The sequence below is a fragment of the Lytechinus pictus genome, chromosome 1, assembly GCF_037042905.1.
Source record: "Lytechinus pictus isolate F3 Inbred chromosome 1, Lp3.0, whole genome shotgun sequence".
Taxonomy (NCBI): domain Eukaryota; kingdom Metazoa; phylum Echinodermata; class Echinoidea; order Temnopleuroida; family Toxopneustidae; genus Lytechinus; species Lytechinus pictus.
The window spans coordinates 38,317,291-38,330,596 of NC_087245.1; the positions used below are offsets into that span (position 1 = coordinate 38,317,291).

The 13,306-nt window shown below is 35.8% G+C and overlaps 1 protein-coding gene across 1 annotated transcript; it reads left to right on the forward strand.

Annotated features, from left to right (window-relative positions):
- Window positions 1–203: 203 nt before the first annotated feature.
- On the forward strand, window positions 204–12,174 carry LOC129284155 (androgen-induced gene 1 protein-like). The gene is made up of 6 exons (XM_064102325.1): window positions 204–435; window positions 2,670–2,807; window positions 4,694–4,795; window positions 5,898–6,013; window positions 7,147–7,298; window positions 8,566–12,174. The coding sequence occupies exons 1-6, from the start codon at window positions 283–285 to the stop codon at window positions 8,607–8,609; spliced, it is 705 nt and encodes a 234-aa protein (XP_063958395.1). The 5' UTR covers window positions 204–282; the 3' UTR covers window positions 8,610–12,174.
- Window positions 12,175–13,306: the final 1,132 nt, after the last annotated feature.

The window sequence follows — 13,306 nt, forward strand, 5'->3', positions numbered from 1 at the left end:
AAATACAGGGGGAACCTGATTTCGTGGGGGTGCTGCCTATGGAAAATAATACACGCAGCACCCCCAGGATAATTTCTGGGGGTGCTTCAGCACCCCCAGCACCCCCGCTTCTCAGGTCCCTGTATGGAGACAGCACACTTGTTGATCAAAGTCACAGGGTCTGTGCTTGCAGCAGACGTCCTAGCCCAGATCAACGGGGACAAATGGCCCTCTACGTTAATTTAGAGTGCACCTTCCTCTAATCTTATTTTACCGAGTTGTTATTATTATTAAAAGGCAATAATGAGCTCTCAAGTTCTTGCAACAATTTTCCATTTTGTGGCTTTTGCGTATTACTGCTACGTCTACGCATATTACAAGATGGAAGTTGATTTGAAACTCCCACATCATAACTCGTTTGGGGGAGATCTCAAGTTTCTTACTGTCTGGTGTACGGTAAGTTTACCTGTTCCCACCCATGCTTTTCCATGTCGGGCCATTTGATTTATTGTGGAAAAGAATGTCATCAAGCTCGACCATCGACCACACACTAGTGGCGTAGCTACGGGGGGGGGGGGGGGGGGGGGCACGTGCCTCCTTGGATTTGGTGTGCTCCCCCAGGGCCCAGGTGCTCCCCTGAAAAAAATTGGCACAGAAAAAAAGGGGGGAGAAAGAAGGAAGAAAAAAGAAGAAATTTTTATATTAGAACTTAGAAAATAGCACTCATTCAATGAACAAGGTTATGATATAACCTTGTTCTCAGTTATATCTCCATGTGTGGCAAAATAAGGATGGCAATGTTTGGCTTATTTTCTCCGTTTCTTTAGGACAAATGCTTGATTTTTTTACACTGACAGTTTTCATTACACCTATTCGTCATACAACTTGGCCCTTTAGTAAATTTGATTCTTTAAATTATTTTTTTCTTAATTAAAAATAGAGATAAAAAATGAAAATTTTCTTGCCATATTATTTTCCACCAATAGAGGGCGTACACAAAAATATGCCCAAAATTCAAGTTTTTGAGCGCTCTAGTGAATACAAAAATTATTCCCAAGTTACAAATGAAAAATAGATTGCAACTGTATGGAAATTAGTAATTTTGGTCACAAAAGTGATATTTTAATCATTTTTTAAAGTGTGTGCTCTGTACAGCATTGGCATGCCATAGTCCAACCTGTAGATTCCCCACAGGCAGGATGGTTGCAGTGAACAAGTGGAAAATAGAAGAAAATAATAGGAAGACAACTGAATATAATTTGAGGGGAAGGCTTAAAAAACAAAATCTTTCATTTTAGTATGTAATATTTTCGCTGGCACTTTGCGCTCGCATTGCCTGTTCGATGAGATTCATATCTTGCTCAATATAGGCTGATATGGAGCTTGAAATATCAAGTTTTTAAGTCAATATACAAAATATATTTCAGCTCGGACATCGAGCTTTCATTATTTTCTTTTTTTTACAAATTGATTTTTCAAGTGCTCTGTAAAATGTCCGTTTTATGGTTAAAATTTTCAGCCCACGCTGCACGGTCGCATTACTTCATATGCCAAGTTCCTATTGTCTTCGTGTAGCCTATTCCATAAATAAAGTTCTCAAAATATCCCTTTTTAGATGTGATTGTCAAACTGTAGGCCTATCAGCCATTATTTCATTATGAGGTCATGAGTTGTGGTGAATGATTTCATTTAGTTTGGAATTTTGAGTAATTAGTGACACGGAACTACTTATTTTATTTGTTGTAGTACAATAATAAAATAGAGCATATATGATGCGTCAATTATCTAGTTGCATATTCAATGGCACACTATATATTACCATGGCTTTAGCTCCAGCTATGGAGCTTGAATTTGAAATATCAAGTTTTTTATACCTTTATACCGCATCTACTGGAAAAATACAGTTGTGTCTGCAGTCGAGTTTATGTCAATGTCAATGTACAAAATATATTTCAGCTCGGACATCGAGCTTTCATTATTTTCTTCTTTTACAAATTGATTTTTCAAGTGCTCTGTAAAATGTCAATTTTATGGTTAAAATTTTCAGCCCATGCTGCACGGTCGCATTACTTCATATGCCAAGTTCCTATTGTCTTCGTGTAGCCTATTCCATAAATAAAGTTCTCAAAATATCCCTTTTCAGATGTGATTGTCAAAACGTAGGCCTATCAGTCATTATTTCATTATGAGGTCATGAGTTGTGGTGAATGATTTCATTTAGTTTGGAATTTTGAGTAATTAGTGACACGGAACTACTTATTTTATTTGTTGTAGTACAATAATAAAATAGAGCATATATGATGCGTCAATTATCTAGTTGCATATTCAATGGCACACTATATATTACCATGGCTTTAGCTCCAGCTGCTCAAGGCGCTTAGTGCAATCAAGGAATTAATCCTGCCGGGTACCCATTCACCTCACTTGGGTTGAGTGCAGCACAATGTGGGTAAATTTCTTGCTGAAGGAAAACATGCCATGGTTGGGATTTGAACCCACATCCCTCCGATTGAAAGACGAGAGTTGTAACCACTAGACCACGACACCCCCATCATCCAACCTGGTTAATTTAGAGACTGGCTAATTAATGCTTTCTTTTGATGAAAATTGCAATTTACTTCTTCACAATATGTTTGCTTTTTATACAAATTTGATTAACTGGTAGTCCACTTTTCCATGTCTTATTTCAGCTTTTCCAGATACTGTATTTCTTTGTATGCTGCGTGACGGACCTGATCCTTACATCAGGTAGCAGAACTAGAATAGGGCAGACTTTTCTTGGCCTAAGAGATTGGTTTTACTGCTCTGTAGCATTTCCAATAACATTGGTAAGTATAAGGGAGCAAAGGGCAGCGATCACAATAATACGATACCGGTACCACTCTTTTCCTTTAACACAGGGGTACTCCAGGCTGAAAATGAATAATTGGGGGTAAAATTCACCAAAGAAAACACTGAATATTTCATTAAAATCAGATAAAGTTATTGAATTTTTAAAGTTATAGCACTATTGTGTGAAAACAGTTCCATACTTGCTGTCATAAATCTGGAATAATTATGCTGCTGATGCCATGTGACTTTTATGAAATCATATTCATACAGTATATAAAATGTCTTTATTGTAACAAAATAATTAAATAAATCAATAGACAATCCAAATATTTTCATTTTTGGAGGATAAAAACTCAATAAATATACTAGTTCACCAGTTGACAGTAATACTGGGCCCCATCTTACAAAGAGTTATGATTGATCCAATCAATCGTAACTCTATGGAAATCCATCAATGCCATAATTTTTTCTTTAGAAAATTTACACAATGTCCTTTGTAAACAAAGAAAAGCACAGTAAATTTTCAAGAAAACAATCAATGCATGATTATACATCATAGTTAGAAAATATTTTGAACAAACATGTATTTTAGATCTTGACGTTGCTGGCTTTCCATAGTTGTGGTTGATCGGATCGATTGCAACTCTTTGTAAGATGGGACCCAGGGGCCCGTTTCTCAACACCGTCATAAGTCTAACTTCTTGACTAAATCGGAGATAGTGAGCTACTTGTCCGCTAACCGTTTCACGAAGCCCTCTTTACCAAGATCGGGTACAACAACCTCACTAAATATTTATGACACCTCCGAACCTGTCATAACTTCTTTCTTAATGACGTAGTGGCATCACGTGGATAGACTATGACATGCAAAAGTGCCTAGAAATTTTAAAATTATAATCTTACGTAATCAATCATAGAGGTTGAAATTACATCACAAAACAAGTGGGTTAATGCATTCAATGATAATTGTAATACAAAGAAACTATAAAAACTGTTGGTAAAACGCCACAAAACCATTCATTTTGAAATAGTAAAATGATTTAATTGATAAAGATTGTACCACGTCAGGCCATCCATAACTGAACTCGTATTTGTTGTTTTCAAACCCCTATTAACAGTTGAATAAGTTCTATCTCTAATTTATGCATATAAATTGTCAAATATCGTATGTTTCGGTAACAATGATTAAAAACGTTTCGTTAAACTGTATTTTGATGACGTTTGGAATCGTAAAAAAACGTATAATTATCATCATTTTACAAAGAAAACCGTAATGGTTTACTTTCGTAAACTATTAAAATTGGATATCCCGGGGGTACCCATCTCAACGTCCACAAGTGATTTTTTTGTCATGCAATGAATTATTCATAATTTAATTTTCTCTGCAATTGAATGCTCCAGTCGTCATGGTCTAAGTATGTATGATACTTAATTCACCTGTGTTATTATTTTGAAAAGATTTATTTCCCAATTCATCACAATATTTGCAATTTTGTCATAATTTTTCTTTTTGAAAATTATGCTGTTTTGTGACTAAGGCTACGTCTCGTCTGCTCTTTTTACCGATAGTATCGATATCAAGGTATTCTAGTTAGGAAGCCTTTCGAGAAACAGGTTTAGAAAGATTGGAACTAACTCCGTGGTTGGTGGATAAAGATATGACTAACTTGTCCATGTGTTGAGAAACGGGCCCCTGGTCAGTTCTGGTTGTATTCTTCCATAGTTCTCAGAATCATTACCTGCAGGTGAATACTGATTAATACCCTGAGACCTATGCCAAACTGGTCAAGATAGTGTTACGTCCTTTGGATTTTCCAATGTACACCATTTCCGAAATCATTTGACCTCCTTAGTTTGTCTCTGTCATGTTTCTCCTGTTCAGCTAGTTGGATTGATGTACTGGGGTATCTACGCTATAGATAGAGAGTTGATCTACCCTGTACGGATCCAAGATGTGTATCCTATGTGGCTTAGTCACTGTATGGTATGTACTAATCGCTAATTTTAATTTTTACATTTTTATTTGGGATTTCCAATACATAGAGAATACAGAGAACTTACAAACAATTCAGTGTTAAGAACAATGACATTGTCGTGTTGCATGATCAAGAAAATAGAACCTGGGTCCCCGTAACACAAAGGTTAGCGATTGATCGTACGCTCGATTTTCACGATCGATTGTACATTCTATTCAATGCAATCAATCGTAGAAAAAATGTTCTAAGATCATTGCTAAGTTTTGTGTTTTACGGGCCCCTGGATGAGAATTGGAGAGGCTGCCTTGGTATGGAAAAGGTTAACTCAATAACCATAACCCGCAGGTGTCGCTTCCGAAATGATTAATTATGATAATGAAAGACTTAATAGTAGGCCATTTCATTCGGTTGGGGCAACAAATAACAGTGATACGACATTTGTCCCTGCAACTATTGCCCCCGGCTTTATTCCATCTAAGTTATAGGGTTAGGGTTGCAATAGGGTTCCATGTTATGTTTGGGGTTTAGGGTAGGGTATTATAGTGTTAAATCCAGGGTTGAAATTGGTCATCCAATTCGTGTGTGGAATTTATAGCATAGCAATCGTTGCCGGAGCAAATGTCATTGAATCCAAATATCAAGATGCCCATGTAGTTTAGGTAGAATGTAGGTATCAACTGTTTCATTTCATGATAAAGTTCAATTCAGATGTGGCTCTAAAGTTTTGACGTGTCAATAAGAGGAAGGTCTCCTACCATATGTTTGGATTTGAAGGATCTGTTGTAGTTCAAATTATTTGTTCCAGAGCTGCTACATGGAGATCACATTTCATTAGCAATAGACTCTCGGTTCTAAAATTGCAATTTGTCTTGTTTGAAATGGACAGCATTTTTTTTTACTGAAGATTTTTGACAGATACTTCTCTTAGTTATCTAGTTTGAAGTTTTTAATTCTGTGATGTCACAAAATTGCCATATAAATCCTGTGCATCCTTGCATTGTGGCTTGGACATCGTATGTAGTGCGTTAATGATAATTTATGATTATGTATGGTTATGCAAATGAAATTGGCATGTGTATTTTGATGATACCCTTTGTTTGTATCATGCAGCACACCTATATAGTTTTCATTATGCTGCTTGAGGCATACTTGTTGAAGCATAAACAACCTTCGAGGAAATCAGGAATGCTTGGCTTACTTGTCGTTGGCTTGTCTTATTTATTATGGTAAGTAATCTCAGTATCACAAGATTTTGATGAAGGGTCAGTAACGGGGAAGAGGGGGTGGGTTACTTTGATAAAAACATTGTGGGATTAAAATATTGTCCCCTAAAACCGGTTTGTTCAAAATATGACTCCCTAAAAGGGCTTTCACAATTGCTCTTATGATCGTTTGCGATTATTTGGTCACAATATATGTTGCACAGAATCGCAACAGTTGTAAGCAGTTGCACCACCAATTGTGAAAGGGGCTTAAACACACGATACAACTATACAGTGCGTCCCACAAAAAACGAAACCGAGATTTATCATAACTTAATCACAAATACAGTAGATTCGCTGAATCTCGGTTTCGTTTTTTGTGGGAGGCACTGTATAAAATCAGACATTAACCACATTGCATACCAAGCTTTATGTATGAAATGGGAATATCAAGAACTAATTGGACCAGGTACTTAATTAGACACCTTTTCCAATGGTGAACACAATTTTCATAGCCTGTTAACACTGAATTTACACTTGCCAAACTCTACTAAGAAATGGATGAGAGTAAATTGTCTTCTTGTTTAAGGTCGTAAGTTTGAACAATGACTGCATACTCTTCTTTAACTCCAAATTTTGTTTGAGGCTATGAAATTAAATAATATACAAATGGCAAATAGGCGTGAGTGCATTGGTGCGAGATTTTGCACAAGTTGAATAGAGATTTCTTTCTTTCACCAAATGCGAAATCTCGCACCATTGCACAAATAAGAGAATTTGCTATTTGTGTTGTACAACGCTTCGGAAGTTAGCGAAAATAGGAACAGTAATTGATTTTTCCCCAACGTAAATCTATGAAAATAGGATTTAACATTTAGAAAGTGAAAAGCAAAATCCCTCAAACGCGGATCTGATATGCAGCAGCAATGCGCATTTAGCCAGTAAGCTGGGTGCATTTAAAACAACGCACTGAATCATAAATTTGTATAGTGACGTCACCTTGTTCCTGACCGTGCAACGGAACATCATGAACGGTACTTGTGCAAGGGTACAAATGTATGACATTCAGCCCCCCATTTGCTTGCGTACAACAAGCTAAGTAGGCGTTGTACAATAACTAAATATTGCATTTTGTAAACATTTGATGTTCCTTGCAGGATGCTTTACCTAGGTTTTGTGAAAGACTTATGGGTGTATCCTTTCCTGCAAGAATTAGAAGGCATCTACTTTGTCATCTTTGTATTGGCAACTGCATCCTTCCTAGCAGCTTTGTACTTTGCAGCTGAGCGGTGCAACCTAGTTTTTGGAAGTGAGTATTCATTTAAAATTAAAACATCTTTTAAAACCTGTCTGAAGCATTGGTAGGGACAGTGATTTTCCGTTTTACCGGTAAATAAAACGGAAATTCCATTTGTTTCTTACACTCTTCATGTAAAAATTCATGGAATTTAACTTTGCAAAACGGAATTCAGGTGTTTGTTATGTACATTTTCAGTGACAAAACGGAATTTCCATTTTTAGATCAAGTTGAAACGGAATTACAGATTTTCAGAAACGGAAAAGGCCATTTTTTTAAACGGAAAATCACTGTCTCTACATTGGTAAATGGTTTACATGTATATTAATGTGAGTTCTACTCGAGTATCATCTGACATTCAAATACTACATAAATGTAGTTGTCATTGACCGTTTCCCCCGTTGGAATTTAATTTTTGGCATTTGTCCAGCTGATTTAGATTTAAAGCTAGCTCCTATAACAATTTATGCATGTAACAAAGTTGGTATTTTGATATATGAAAGCTAATGACAAAGATTATATCCTGAAATTTTCAGCCCATTCTATGCTTGAGAAGATGGTTTAAATAAACATAACAATAATAATGATGATGATAATAACAACAACAACAATAATATAATAATAATAATGATAATAATGATAATAATGATGATGATAATGATGATAATGATGATAATAATGATAATAATGATGATAATGATAATAATAATGATGATAATAATAACAACAACAACAATAATAATAATGATAATAATGATGATGATAATGATAATAATAGTAATAATGATAATGATTATAATAATAATAATAATAATAATGATAATGATAATAATTATAATAATAATGGTAATGATAATGATAATAATAATGTGACTTGTAAAGCACCAAATCCACTCTGTGGAGTGCTCAAGGCGCATGAAGAGCAAGGAGTTAAATAAAAGAGTTTTGAGAAGATTTTAAAAAGTCTCGACAGTGGTACTTTTTTTTATGTCTTCAGGAAGGCTATTCCACAAAGTGGGGCACGCATAAGCATATGATCTCCCCCCCCCCCCCAAGTTTTTTAAACTTGGGGGGGAAAGCATCAGTTAGGCACCAGTGGACCGCTTGGTGTGAATTTGGCCCATTCATAACTAGATTATTGATCCACCTTTCTTTTACCGTTCTGTTTTATTACAACAAACTGAATGCTCGGGTGATCCCTCTGTAGTTTCCTATTTGTGTTGTTGTCCGTGATTGGTCGCAAGTGGTGGTATTTTCTTTCATTGCTTTTTTCCCCCAGAAAACAAACCTGATCCTGATCTCATGTATTCCAAGATTGATTGAGGAGCATTCCATCCCAGCGATCATCAACCTGATGAGTTTCAACAACCTGGGCCCTGTAAAACAAAGGTCAGGGTTCCCAGCTTTTCAAGAAAACAAAATCCCCTGATGAAGTTTAAAGGTCAAGTCCACCCCAACAAAAAGTTGATTTGAATTAATAGAGAAAAATCAAAGTACCATAATGCTGAAAGTTTCATCAAAATCGGATGTAAAATAAGAAAGTTATGACATTTTAAAGTTTCGCTTATTTTTTACAAAACAGTGATATGCACAACCCAGTGACATGCAAATGAGACAGCCGATGATGTCCATCACTCACTATTTCTTTTGTTTTTATTGTTTGAAGTATACAATATTTCATTTTTTACAGATTTGACAATAAGGACCAACTTGACTGAACCATATAGTATTAAACAATGCTAACTCCACATGTTCATAGAGGATTTGATTGTTGTTTCAGTTGACAATGAGGAGAAAACTAGAATATTTCATAGAATATAATACAAAAGAAATAGTGAGTGGATGACGTCATCAGTCTCCTCATTTGCATATCGACCAGGATGTTCATATAACTGTTCTGTGAAAGTAAGCAAAACTTTAAAATGCCATAACTTTCTTATTTTATATCCGATTTTGATGAAATTTTCAGTGTTATGCTTGTTGGATTTTTCTCTTTTTATTCAAATCAACTTTTTGTTGGGGTGGACTTGTCCTTTAAAAATTCCCTGATAATTGTTTAAACCCAATCCCAGTTTCGCATGTTTTCTAAGTTGTTGCAGTGAATTACATGTATTTTTGGTATAAAATCAATAATGTAAAACTAATTAGTGCCACCATAACCAGTCATTCAATGGATGTTGTTTTGATATGCAACAAAATATAACAGAGCCTGACTGACTACCGTGCTTTCGACTTATGGGCTGATCAAAATTCCCTGATTTTTTCCCTCATTTGAGGCATTTTCCCCCTGATTTGAGGAATTTTTAATCAAATTTCCTGATTTTTCCCTGACTGGAAAAATGTAAAATAAGTTCCCCTGGAACCCTGAAGGTTAGTGATTATTCACTTAATGAAACAGCCTATCAAGATCATCGTTGCATGTGCATTTTGCTCAGTAGACTGACAAGGAACCAATCAGAATTGCTCTTTCAAATTAACAATTAATCGCCAATCTTTGTGTTATAGGCCTTAGGCCTCTTTTCTGAACTGGGATTTAATTTAAACTCTGGTCTTAAGTCATGAATTAACTATGGATAGCCAATTGTGACAGGGTATCTCTAGCAGTACAAGTGAAATTTGTAAGCTCATTTGACACTCAAATCATGTTCAACTGATGGGGAATGATTACTGAAATTATTCTCTTTGTCATTAAAACATGAGGAAACTGCCAATTAAGCATTGGCGGCGGATGCCAAAGTTTAGGGGGGTCCACCTGAAATTTTGGGATGGACACAGGTAAAAAATTTGACAAGCAAAAAAAAAAGGTTATCAACCAACAAGTGGAACGCCTCTGGCAGTCTCGCCTGCATTACGCAATTTAATATAGCAGCAGTGCTAACTTTGAAAACTACTATAAAATAATCATTCACAAAAACATCATTCATATAATGACATAATACCACGTTCATTGACCATAAATTACATTTGAACGGAGACTTAAGACTGTCAACTACACCCATGTCCACATTTCATTCACTCTATCCATAAACTTTCAAAGTTATGATGGCACTTCAACAATTACCCCAACATGGCCCAAGTTTATTGACCTTAACTGACCTTTGACTTGGTTTTGTGACCTGAAACTCACAGGGGATGTTCAGTGATGCTTGATTACTCTTATATCCCAAGTTTTATGAACTAGACCCATAAACTTTCAGAGTTAGGATGGTAATTCAACAAATACCCCAACACGGCCAAAGTTCATTGACCTTTAATGACCTTTGACCATGGTCATGTGACCTGAAACTCGTACAGGATGTTCAGTGATACTTGATTACTCTTATGTCCAAGTTTTATGAACTAGATCCATAAACTTTCAGAGTTAGGATGGTAATTTAACATATACCCCCAACACGGCCAAAGTTCATTGACCTTAAATGACCATTGACCATGGTCATGTGACCTGAAACTCGCACAGGATATTCAGTGGTACTTGATTAACCTAATGTCCAAGTTTCATGAACTAAATCCATAAATTTTCAAAGTTATGATGGTAATTCAACAAATACCCCCAACTTGGCCAAAGTTCATTGACCCTAAATGACCTTTGACCTTGGTCATGTGACCTGAAACTCAGGCAGGATGTTCACTAATACTTGATTAACCTTATGTCCAAGTTTCATGGACTAGATCCATAAATTTTCAAAGTTATGATAGTAATTCAACAAATACCCCCAACTTGACCAAAGTTCATTGACCCTAAATGACCTTTGACCTTGGTCACGTGACCTGAAACTCGAGCAGGACGTTCACTAATACTTGATTAACCTTATGCCTAAGTTTCATGAACTAGGTCCATATACTTTCTAAGTTATGATGTCATTTCAAAAACTTAACCTTCGGTTAAGATTTTGAAAATAATTCTCCCAACATGGTCTAAGTTCATTGACCCTAAATGTCCTTTGACCTTGGTCATGTGACCTGAAACTCAGGCAGGATGTTCAGTAATACTTGATTAACCTTATGTCCAAGTTTCATGAACTAGGTCCATATACTTTCTAAGTTATGATGTCATTTCAAAAACTTAACCTTAGGTTAAGATTTGATGTTGACGCCGCCGTCGCCGTCGGAAAAGCGGCGCCTATAGTCTCGCTCTGCTTTGCAGGCGAGACAAAAACTTAGGGGGGGCCGTCCCCCCACCTCAAATTTAGGGGTGGAAGATTCCCCCGTCCCCCGCTTCCGCCGCCTATGCAAGTAAGATATGCTTTTTTTGAAATTTTTGGCTTCCCGTAATTTTAACACAGAGTTAGACCATGGCCTAAGTTAAAAAGGACTTCGGAATACGGGCTTACGGGTTTTATAATCAGACATGGTTGAACAAACTCTGCATCAATTTTTCATGCATGATGCTAGCCTGATGGAATATTGGGCCTTTAAATAAGTGTTTTTAATATGTATTATGTATATTGGGAATCATGTTTGTAAATTCAAAAAAATATTATAGTGGAATATTTTCAGTATAAGAATGTGACATTTGACCTCTGACCTTGAGATTTTCCAAAACTAATCAGATTATCATCACTCCTATATGCATGCATTACCTAAGTTTGATGTTGATCTCTCAAACTGTTCTACAAGTTTATGGTAATAAAAAAATACGGGACAGACATACTTTGCAAAAAAAAATTGATATAGGGCGTTATATCGTACTTTTGAGAAAATACCTGATAGAATGTCTTTCTTTCTTACTCTTGTTGTGTACATGCTGTATATTTTGTTTGTATGAATTTTGAGGAGAGCCTTTATACAGAAATCACATCCTTTAGGTCATTCCCAGGCATTGGTTGGTGTAAATGTTATTGTTTCATTTGAGGCTATTGTTATGTTATTATATGTCATATGTTCCTGGAAAATAAACAAACATAAACATTATATACTTGTTGGTCACTTATGGGCTGTACAAATTAATTTTGCGATTCTGGAATTTATGTTTGGACATAAGGACAAAGAATATTTCCAATTCAAACAGTCAGACTGCAGGTCCCAAGAAAGTGGCTTCTTTCATCCAAGTGATATTCATGACTTGAGATGTTTTGCATATTTAATGAGCTTGATGCGGACCAAAACACCTCTTTTCATTCGGTCATTGCTGCTCTAATTGTGCATCGAATTTCATGAATTTGGTACCATTGTAAAGACGAAGAATCATTCTTTTAGGTCATGTGTTTGGATTTATTCAAATATTTTGTAATATAGGTTAAAATTTTGATCTAAAATATGCTGCAAAATAAATATTTTCACCTGACAAAAGCTGCTATTTTCACACTTTATTTTTGTTTGAGCCCAAATTATTTTTATATCATGATAAAGCTGAATATGTATGCTTTGAAATGATATAGGTCTCAAAATAAGAATAGGTTTAATCGGGTCAAGATCACACTTTTCATTTGCCAAGTACATAAAGCAGTTTGAAAACAAGAATACTGCAGTCTGATTGGTCAAAGAGACCACACAATGGCAAATTCCAACGGTCCCAGTGCCTGGGTTTGTGGGAAGGTCACACTTCCCATGTGGTAATCTCCTCAAATACCCCGCGCCTGTAGTTCTGTGAACCTTATCCAGCCAATCAGAACTCTGGATTTCATGCAAGTACAAAATTTCAGAAATCTCGTCTTGTACCTTGGTGGGAAAAGTGTGATCTTGACCCGATTAAAAGGTGCCGCATATCAAGAGTGGCATTGTGAGAAAGTACAGAAATTCAGCTTTATGGTGATAGAGATATCATTGAGGCTCAAAATAAAAAGTTTTGCACAATTTGCAAAAGAAAACAGGGGAAGAAAATTCAGTTTTGAGGCACATTTTCGGGCCAGAAATTTACTTATTTAACAAAATATTGTATACAAAATGAATAACCAATATGAAAGAGTAACTTTTACTCTATCTGATGGTGCAATAATATTTCATTTAACTTGAGGTTAAAACAGGTAAATTCTTAGAGAAAGAAAATCTCACGAATCACGAGATTTTGCAAGGAGGAGGAT